General features: G+C 33.8%; 1 protein-coding gene across 2 annotated transcripts in view; it reads right to left on the reverse strand.

Annotated features, from left to right (window-relative positions):
• The window catches only part of TTLL7 (tubulin tyrosine ligase like 7), a 146,727-nt gene that overhangs the window by 38,604 nt on the left and 97,157 nt on the right, over positions 1–10,966 (reverse strand). For both annotated transcript variants that reach the window (XM_006919353.3, XM_025052105.1), the window contains 3 exons: positions 10,157–10,292; positions 4,801–4,887; positions 345–543 (listed from right to left, as the gene is read on the reverse strand). In XM_006919353.3, the coding sequence (XP_006919415.1) occupies positions 345–543; positions 4,801–4,887; positions 10,157–10,292 (422 nt within the window). The remainder of the gene's footprint in view (positions 1–344; positions 544–4,800; positions 4,888–10,156; positions 10,293–10,966) is intronic.

A 10,966-nucleotide genomic window follows, 5' to 3' on the forward strand; every position in this document is an offset into this window, starting at 1 on the left:
GAAAGCAGGAAATGGAGAGAATATGTTGGCTTGAAAAAGAATTCTTAAAAAAGAATCAGCAGATCGGCCATGAGGCACATTTTATAAATCCACGCAAAAATCTAGGACTTAACAAAAACTATGAAATACAGAAGAATGGACTCCAGAGATCTTTAATTCAACCCTTTTCTTTTCTACGTGCAGACTCTGAATAGGATTGCAGAATGGTCAGGGAAGGAAGTAAGATAGAATCCAGGTCTCCTTACACATGACAAAGGTTCATTTGGCCCAAGGTCCTTTTATTGAGTTTCATCATTTCAGTTCCATAATTCTTCATATAATTAAATTAGAAGAAATTAACTTACTGGATTGTTGAATTAATTTGTAGTGGTTGGACTGTTTAAGATTATAAGTAACTTGCTTTTCTCTTTTCTTATTTTGGTACTCTTCTTTTTCATTTTCATCTGATTCTGAAGAGCTGCTGCTACTATCATAACTGCTGTCACTACTGCAGTACTTCTGTCTTCTCATTATCTCGGTACTCTCGGGCATGGAACACAGAGGCTAAAGTAGAGAAAAATGTATTATTTTGTCATAATTCAAATAAAAAAGCTAATTAACGTGATTAGTTACTATTTTCAATTTCCCCCTTATGCTTGCTGCTTTTCACTGACACCTGAAAATCCCCCACAGTTCTATTGCTACAGTGCTGCTATTAGCCTACAATGCAATTCACTAATTGTACTGTTCTTGCAAACTATTCTTTCTTCAATTATATAGCTCAGTCAAAACAAGGAAAATGCTATTTCTATACAATTCAAATAAAGGACCAGAGTACTATAAAAAATAAAAATAAAAATAAAGAAAAATTATTTGAGATAAAAATATAAAAATCGGAAACCTAATCGGCTTTTCTTCATTTTATGCAGAGAAATTACTCATTACTCATCAAGACTCAGAGATGTACCTTTGTTGTATCATTAGTGTTCAGAGTCATTCAATAAATGTGCATGTTTGTGTGTGTGTGTGTGCGCTCATGCATGCTTGTGAGAGAGAGAAAAGAGATGAGAAGAGGAGAGAAGGTGGGGAAGGGAGGGAAAAAGTAGGCGAAACGAATAAGAAAGCAAGAGCCAGATAAATCACGATAAGTAAAGTAAGATAAATCACTCTAAGTTAGATAAACCACTATAAGTACAGAAAGGCCACATCTTAAAACAGAAGCCTATGATCTTATTTACTCAAATAATGTGCAAAAAAGAAGGTATTCCTCATCTGTATAATTTGCTGTGAGCATATTTACAAACAAAAAATTTTCATTAATTATCTACTTTCCAAATTGGTTATGAAAAACTCATATATTTTTTCTCAGAAGACTGCTAACTATGACACATAGAGTCTAGCCATAATGGGACATTGCTTTTCATCGCCCATTCTACATTTTAAAAAGTAATATAATAAAAATATATAATAAAAATCAGCATGGCATGAAATTTTAAAGAGGATTAGTGCCATGCAGAAGGGTAACTCTGTAGATTCAAAATGCCGTGCAATTATGTTCGAATATCTCCATTAGAATCACGTGTCTCCAACCTCCCAATCAATGTTTCCAATGATGCCAGCTGAAGGAATAAAAGATAAGGAACGTGGGACAGCTTGACTTCAGAAAGAATGTGCACAACCACAAACAAGACAGTTTTGTAACTTAGTCATTTTAAGAGATTATTTATTACACACACCATATGCCTCTTGTTCCTGCTGGGAAAAGTTCCCGCAGTTGTATACAAGTTTCTTGTTCTCTGTTAAATCAAACGAAAATGTTTTGATGTTGGCATACACCATAATGAAATCCTCAGTTACCACGAGATTTCACTGGAATAAGGTATATCCTCTCATGTAACAGTGTAGGATGAAAGGTAAAGAGAGGAATAGCATTTCATGAAGTGCCTAGAATACAAAGTAAGCCAAAGCGTGATCTTAAAGTTACTGCCTTTGCCAAGGAAGAAAAATAACCAAAGCAGGAAAGCAGTTTAATACACTAAGGTACAAACTTGTGTTTAAAAGTATGTTCTCTTTTTGATAGTCTAATATTTACTGAGCACTAACAATATTCCAAGGGATATGCATTACATTTGCCAGTAACACAATCATCAAACATTTTGACAGTCTCCGGAAATACTAATTCTAGAGGAAGGATGTTTCTTCAGAAGTCTAGCATACCCAAAAGAAACAGTGGCACAATCAGCCTTCCTTCATGTAGGCAAAAAGCTTTAATTGTTCTTACAGAGCTTGACTACATAATGAGTTATTTGACTCTATAAAGAGTCACAAGAGGAAATAGATAGCTGAACCTTTGCATTACACATTCATTTGGGATTTTATGACCAATACTGTTCAAGCAATAATTAATAAAAGTCACAGCAGCATAAACTCTAAACTCTGTAGTTATAGAATGCCTTCACTACAAAATGGAACTTTAAACTGGCATTGAGTTATGACACAAACCATACTACTTACTTTTATGTCCAATTTTATTATTAACTGGGTCATAAATAAAATATTAACAGTATAAATAATAATAAAACAAATAACCATGTACCTATCACTCAGCTGAAGAAAAAGAATAACGCTAATACTTTTTGTGGTGTTTTATTATTTTTATGGTTAATATTTCTTAGATTCTCAAATAAGTGAAAAGTTATTATTTCTCCTAGTATAAGTTTCGTTTAACCTCGATTATCTTCAGTTATTTTTCTACCAGTAAAGACACTGAAAATCAGTGTTTGGTACTGATATCATCTCTCTGAAAAAGAAAGTCCGCTTTGAAGTTTGGCTCACTCCAGACTCTCGATGTATATAAAGTTAAAAGTTATAAAAACCCTTTTTCTTCAGACAGATGACTTGACTTTCGACTACTTTTAAATATTGCTGGCATTAATAACTACAGGAACTAATTGATTCATTTTATTTCAACAAATGCATTGCTAGATCCTACTACTTGCCTGGAATAAGGGGGTTTGAAAAAAATACACAGTGTAGATTGTGGCCTCCAGGAGGTTACATTTTTTATTTGAATAACTCTTATTTGATGAAGCAAAGGAAAATATAACACAGTAAAAGTCCTCTTCAGAGTTTTCACATTTGCCATTCTATCATGTACACTATGCCCCCAAACTGTCTCACATCTGGTTTTCCAAACTGCAATAATTAATATATAAATCTCAGAAACTTCCCAGAATTTTCAAAAATGAAGCAATGATTCACGAAGGTATTCACTTGTACAGATGCTCTAAAATATATTTGTTTTGAAGGCATACCAATGACATCTTCCACAATTCTTCAATATGGAGCATATAGTTCAAAAGAACAGTGCCTGACATCCAAGGTCTCCGGTCTCAACCAATTACATTTCTTTTGTCAGGTTCATCATGCACCGTTTTACTCTCTGAGAATCTTCCACTTGTGTCATACCAAATTCTTCATGTTTCTCTAACACCCTAAGCAGTATCACTGTTCCATGTCTTTGTCTTTAATGTCCCCTCTCCCTGAACGTCTTCCCACTCAACTTAAATGTTTATAGCACTACTCATTTTTCAAGACCTGGTTCAAAATGCATTTATGAAGCCATCTATAGTCTACCAATCCCTTTCTTCTCTATACTGCTCCAGCATTTCCACTCCCTTTATTACAGTATTTGCCATCATATACTCTGGTTTTTGGTTCACCTATCGGCTTTTCCACTAGCCAATGAGGTCCTTGCAGACATATTCAACAAATTTATCTAATGGTTTTTGAGAACCTACTAAGTGCCATATGCTGTGCTAGGTACTAGAGATGTAAAGGTGAAAATATATTTCCTACCCTCAAGGAACATATAAGCTCATACTAAGACAAACATGCAAGCAATTATTTGTCACAACTGCTCTATAAAAGTGTTATTTGCGGTAAAGCAGGAGGAAGAGGAGAAGGAGGAAGATCTAAACTTAACTGAGGGAATGAGGAATAATTCACAAAGGCAACAGCATTTCAGCTGGATCAGGAGAGGGTTTCTAATTAATCAAGCACCAAATAAATGATTTCTTAAATATAGGCAGGAATTCCAGAGGCACTGAAAAAGGATGATGTGTATAAAGACATAGAGATAGCTTAGTATTGCTGAAACCTAAAGTAAAAAGAGCAGAATGAAAAATGTTTCCAAGATTTTACAAATTCGACTCCTCCCTACTCTACCAGCAAGAATTTTTACTTATGTCAAAAGAATATACGGATGTCACCGCCACAAAGCAGATGAAGGTAAAGCAAACATCTGCCGATTTTTGTCTCCATGGCAGCTTGTTATTTATCTTAAAAATTCACAATTTCAATGTTGCTGAGTCAGAGAAAGATGGGGCTCCTTATAAGGATTTTTAGAGTAATGATTTGCCTTATCTATAATGCTACACTTCTCTGATAATTATATGTCTAGAGATATGAGGAAAATGTAATTCCGGGTACAGAATAGAGGTACTGGTTCTGGGTCCCTCTTGGCCCGGACTCATTGGGGGATTAGAAAAAGAATCCAACAAATGAGGGAAACTAACGAAACAAAACAGAACTTCTAAGTGTGTGAGATAATATCATCTTCCCAAGTCTATATGTACTGGATACATAATCCCTATAGTTCCTTGAAAGGTACTGGGTACTAGAGATATAAAGTGATGTAAAGAGAGGGCAGTGGATGCCCCTGAGGTGGCATCAGTCATTGTTATAGTGAAAAATATAAAGCGAAAACAAACTATACTTAGTAGCAACTACTTTGAACTAAGAAAGGTAGAGGTACTGCACCTTTGGTCCTCGAGGCTTGGCAGATTTGCCCATCAACTTTTCATCATCAATTTCACATTGTTCCAGAAGATCCAAAATATCTTCCTCCTTAAAGAGATATGTAATTAAAACTGTGATCACTAATGGACTCCAGAATTTTTCTGAGTTCATCAATCTCCATAAAATAGTGTACAACAGAGAGTTCTGAAACTATTTAATGAAGGTTGCTCAGATCAAGTAAGTAATAAAGGGTCATGGCAAACTCTCTTGAAGTAACTTTCACTAAAATCTGACAATATAAATAACACATAGCTAAAATCTATTATGTATTATCATAAACAAATTTACCCTTATGTTCTAGTACACTATTAAAATCTTACAGTATAATAATTCAATAAATTAGCCTGTTAGATACTTTAAAATTTCTAAAAGTCATTCTAATTTTCTAGACCACAATTTCATGAATCATTTCTATATTGGTTAGTGCAAAACAATATTATGACTTAAGATAGAAAAATGAGGATTAGCTAAATAGTTAATGTTAGTATTTGATTAATGGGCACAATTTAATGAAACTCAAAATTTTACTACACAAGGGTATCTTTTGAACTTTATGAAAAGTTTTCATTCTATAGGGTTAATACCTTCTTTTATCTTCTTTAAGGGTCATTTTAAAGCCAAAGAGAAAAGTTATAGAAAGTAACATCCAAGTGAATGTTGAGCAAACTGGATCAATAGGAATGTTTAACACCTATACTAAAAGAATAATCAACTTTTTAATTGAGCTATTTATTCAACCTATAAAAACACATCTTTACTTATATGATTTATATTTCAGTGTCTCTTTAAAAAGGTTTCTGAAGAAACTAAAAATCTCACTGTGCAATTGAAATTTGTAAAATAAGTTACTCTTTATACCAATCTAAGAAAGTTTCATTATTAAAATACCAAAAAACTCTTGTTATAAAGTGATTAAATAATAAGCCTACGATAAATTCCGAGGCACAAGATAGTTAAAAAGAAATTCATGTAGTTCTGCTTCTGATTAGGAGAAAGTCATAATAGACAATACTTTCATCATAACAGCTAGAAAAAGACAGATAAACTGAATAATTATATTTTTACATCAGAAAGCTGTGAATTAAAAAAAAAAAAAAAAAAACAATATAAAGGAACTAAATACCAGAGAGAAAAATTTTCTTGCTAGGATAGCAGAGATGAGTGGCCCACTTTCTACCCTGGGGTCAAGTCTGGACACTGATGGGCAAAGATCAGGTCTAGAATAGACAGAGAGATTCTGCTGGAATTAAGAGAATCCAGTCGAGCTTTCCATGGTCATGTGGGCTAGTGTGACATCTAGAGGAGCCCCAAAGAGTGAGTAAGAAATGGTCTAGGAAGATGAAGGCATGGCTGGAAAGCCAGAAATACTTCTCTGTAGTCTTAACAGTTCTTAGATACCAATAGAGAATGAGGCCTGTGACAAACACTTAACAGATTTCACTCTCATCATATCTGAAACCAGAGATAAGCTAAAAACTACTACAACCCAGCCTGGACTCAGTTCAACTTTTCTTATTTTAATTTTACTTTTAATTGAAATATATTTGACATATAACATTGTGTTAATTGAAGGGGTATAACATATTGATTTGATGCATTATATATTGTAATATGATTGCCATTGCAGTGATAATTATCTCCTCTATCAAGCCCTATAATTATCATTTCTTTTTTTGTGGTGGGAATAATGAAGACCTAGTCTCTTAGCAAGTTTATTGATTATAATGCAACATCATTGTCTATATTCACTGTAATACAGTGCATTAGATCTCTAGGATTTACTTACTACTAGTTTCAAGTTTGTAGCCTTAAATAACATCTGTCCCTTTCTTATACACCACCAACCAGCATGTGGCCATCATAATTTTACTATTTTTTACAAGTTTTTTTTTTAATTCCACACATAAATGATATCATATAGTGTTTTTCTTTCTCTGCTTGACTTATCTCACTTAGCACAATGCCCTCAAGGTCCATCTATGTTGTTGCAAATGGCAGGATTTCCTTTCTTCTCATTACAGAATAATACTCCACTGTATGTATATACCATATCATCTATATCCATTCATCCACTGACAGGCACTTAGGTTGTTGTTTCCCACAATGGCTAAACCAATTTACATTCCCATCATGTGTACAAGGGTTCCCTTTTTCCACATCCTTGCCAATACTTGTTATCTCATCTTCTTGATAATAGCCATTCTAATGAATGTAAAGTGATATGCCATTGTAGTTTTAATTTGCATTTCCCTAATGATTAGTGATGTGGAGCATCTTTTCATATACCTGTTGGTCATTTGAAAGTCTTCTTTGGAAAAATGTCTATTAAATTCCTCTGTACATTTTTTAATCACATGGTTGCTCTGTTCTGTTGTTGTTACTGAGTTGTATGAATTCTTTATATATTTGGCCACTAACCCTTTATTCTATATATGCAAAAATATTTGCAAAAATATTTGCAAAAATATTTTCCCACTCTGTAGGTAGACTCTGATGTGTCTATTGTCCAAAAGAATAAAGAAAAGAAGCAAAAAAGGAATAATAAACAGATGGGTTAGGAAAAAAAAGAGCAAGAGGCAGATGTAAACCCAGTTATAGTAATTGTGTAAAAGAAAAAAGACACATAGTCAGACTGGATTTTAAAACAAATATGACCCAATTATATGTTATTTACCAGAGATATTATAAGAATACAGACAAGTTGAAAATAAATGGATAGAAAAAAATGTCATTCCAACAGTAATCATAAGAAAGAAACTAGGATGGCTATATTAATCCTACAAAGTAAATATTAAGACAAAGAATATTATCCAAGAGAAAGATACACATTTCATAATGATGAAATAGAGAAGGTGAATTCATTAGGAAGACACCTTCATAACTTCAAAGTATATGAAACAAAAATTGATAGAACTAAATCCACAATCACAGATGGGAGTTTTAACAAATCTCTCTCAGTAATTGCTACATCAAGTAGGCCAAAAAAATCAAAAAGGATACAGAATATTTGAACAACACTAATAGTCAAATTTACTTAAATGACATGAATAAAGCTCTATAACCAACACCTGTAGTATATATATTATTTCCAAGGAGACTTGGAACATTCGGTAAAATAAGTACTACACTGAGATATAAAGCAAATCTCAATTCATTTTACTAAATTAAAATCAGTATTTGTTTTCTAAGAGTAATAGACTAAAGTAGAAATCCCTAACAAAAGAAAATCACAAATTTTAATGCATGGAAATTAAGGAACAAACTTTTAAATAACCAAAATAAACATCAGAAAATAATTTGAAATGACAATTAATAAAAATACAGTATATAAAAATTGCTAGATACAAAGGCAATATACAAAAATAATCAGATATTTACATCCTGGCAACAAACCAAAAAAAAAGAAAAAAATTTTAAAGTATTTATTGGCAATAGTAGCAAAAATATCGACTAAGAATAAAGTTAGTAAAAGCTGTGCTAGAACTACATGCCAAAAACTGCAAACATAACTGAGTAATTAGACTCAAGTAAATGGAGAGATATACCACATTAATGGATCAGAAGACTCAGTATTGTTAATTCTCCGGAAATTGTTTTACAGATTCCCCACAGCCCCAATTAAAATCCCAGCAACCTGTTTATTTTAATTCTCAAGCTGATTCTAAAATTTACATGGAAATGTAAAAAGACCTAGAAAATACAAAAGAGTTTGGAAAAAAAAAAAACAACAAATTGAAGGGCTTACACTACCTGACTTCAATACTTAACTACAAGGCAGCAGAAGAGAAGACTGTGATATTTGTATAAGAACAGTCTTGCAGGCCAATGGAACAATGCAGGCGAAGTGCTGACATTTAAATTAAATTTTGAACAGTAGAGAGAAGGGAATTAGGTTTGAAGCCTATTTATTATGTGTCAAGTACTTTAATAGACTATCTTAATTAATCTTGATTTTATTTTCACAACCAATCTGACAAGTATAGATCTAATACCACCATTTTAGTGTTGAGGAAATTTGGATTTAGGTCTGGCTCCAAAATCCCTAAGTTTTTTAGCAGAAAAAGTAGAGGTGGGAGAGCAGAGTAATGGAAAGATGGAACAGATCCTTTATTCACAGGAGAGAGAAATAACATGAACATCTGAAGAAAAAAATGAACAAAGGTCTCTCACTACTGGAGTCAAGAAAAATAAAAGGTTTACAGAACATAATTATAATGGTAAAACCTTTACATATGTTGAAGGAGGGATATCTGGAGGAAAAGAGCATTAAGGTAAACAATGTTCCTTCTGCTTCTGTCTCTCAGGTCTAGCCTGCTTAAAAGTAGCTTTATACCCTTATGCTGCAGACTCTGAGTGAAAAGATAATATTTATCATGATTTTTAAATCACCCAATATAACAGGAGAGCCAAGATACCCGGGGTATATCACTGTAGAGAGATGTCAAGTAATATAAAGTACAAACAATTTTTACAAGTCCACATAAAGTTATTTGCCCAATGAGACATTAGTAAGCATGATGCAAGCTAAGGCTTGATTAGCACTTGCACACTGAGCTTGTCCTCTTGAAATTCTCCCTTTCAGAACATCAAGCTACCATATTAAGAGATCTGACTACACTTCTGAGAGACCAGTAGAGAGAAAGAGACACCCAGCCAACTCCCCAGATATTCCAGCTATCCCATCTGAGGCACTGAACATATGAATAAAGCCATCCCAGATTTACAGTCCCAATTGACCTTTCAGATAAATCATATCCGATTCATTCCAAGCAAGACAAGCAGAAGAACCACTGAAGTGAGCCCAGCCAAGAGTGTAAAATAATGAGCAAATAAATGAAGTGGTTACTATTTTGCAATAGATAACTGATAGACCTTTTAGTAAGGTGAAAAGATTACTGTGTGTGTTGGAGGGGGGGAAGGTTTACGTGTATGTGTGTTCTCACTACTTCTCGTATGTCAGGTCTATGCAGTATCATGAAAAAAATACTACATAATGTTAGTTACAATACAAATAATGAGAATATCACAAACCACTTGGTAAATTCAATGGATTTTTTAATTCAGTTACGTATACACATCTCTTACGTTAGGTTGATATTACAAGATAATATCAACATTCTCTCCTGCATAATTTGTCTGTTAGACATGTTGTTTTTTAAATTACTTGGTTCGTCATGAAATGTTACCAATTGTTAAACTGGAAGGGAAGTGCATCTTAAAAGTAAAATGTTTTTATAAGTGGGACTAAGGTAGGTTGTTTTTAAAGATATTGTTTGGCTTAATTGCTTTCTCCCTTTATAAACACTTATTCCTTTACCTTCATCTTTTTCAAAGGATTGTTCAGCTCTCGCTGGAATGAAGCTGCTCTTCCTGAAAGGAAGGTCTGAAAGGCAGCAGCCAATAAATTTTCATACTTTTCAAGAAGCGTTTTATCTTCAGGAGGATAAATTCGTCTACAACAAAATCAGATAAATCGACTTGTTTAAAAGAAGCTATTACAGTGTAAGAATTAAGGCAACTACACAGATAATCCCTGACCATCTACTATGCCAGTCATTTTACATGGTACTAGAAATAAAATGAATAATGAGAAATTCATTAATTTTTATCTGTCATGCACACAAATTAAAATTTATCTAGAAAACTATCATTAAATGATGCAGTTCCAGACACGATATAAGGGTTTGGTTTGAGGGAGGTGGTTGGAAAATACTTGCAGTTGGGCATACTGGAGAAATACAGAACTTTATGGGAGAGTTTAGGTGATGAGGGATAATTTGGAAGCTTTGGATTTAGCGTGGTTACTGAAGTATAGAAGAATGTAGAGATTAATCCTAATGAAATCTCTTAGGGTGATGGAATTCGCCTCTCTGATAGAGAGAGTTGGCTGGAGGTGGGGTGAAAGGAAGTGTGCTCTCATCACTACTGCCGATGGTATTAAGGCCAGGAGAGAATGTCTCACCATGAGTGAAAGAAGCTCTATGGCCCCAAATCCTCCTGATTGTGCCGCGTCAATGTGAAATCTTGGGGGAAAGGCAGTCTTTTAAGAACACAAGGAGCTTAGGGAGTCCCCTTTTACTCTGTCAAAGCTGACACTGAGGAGGGGCTTCCAGTCAGCACAGTCTAC

Source organism: Pteropus alecto, unplaced genomic scaffold, assembly GCF_000325575.1.
Source record: "Pteropus alecto unplaced genomic scaffold, ASM32557v1 scaffold25, whole genome shotgun sequence".
In the NCBI taxonomy this organism is placed as follows: Eukaryota; Metazoa; Chordata; class Mammalia; order Chiroptera; family Pteropodidae; genus Pteropus; species Pteropus alecto.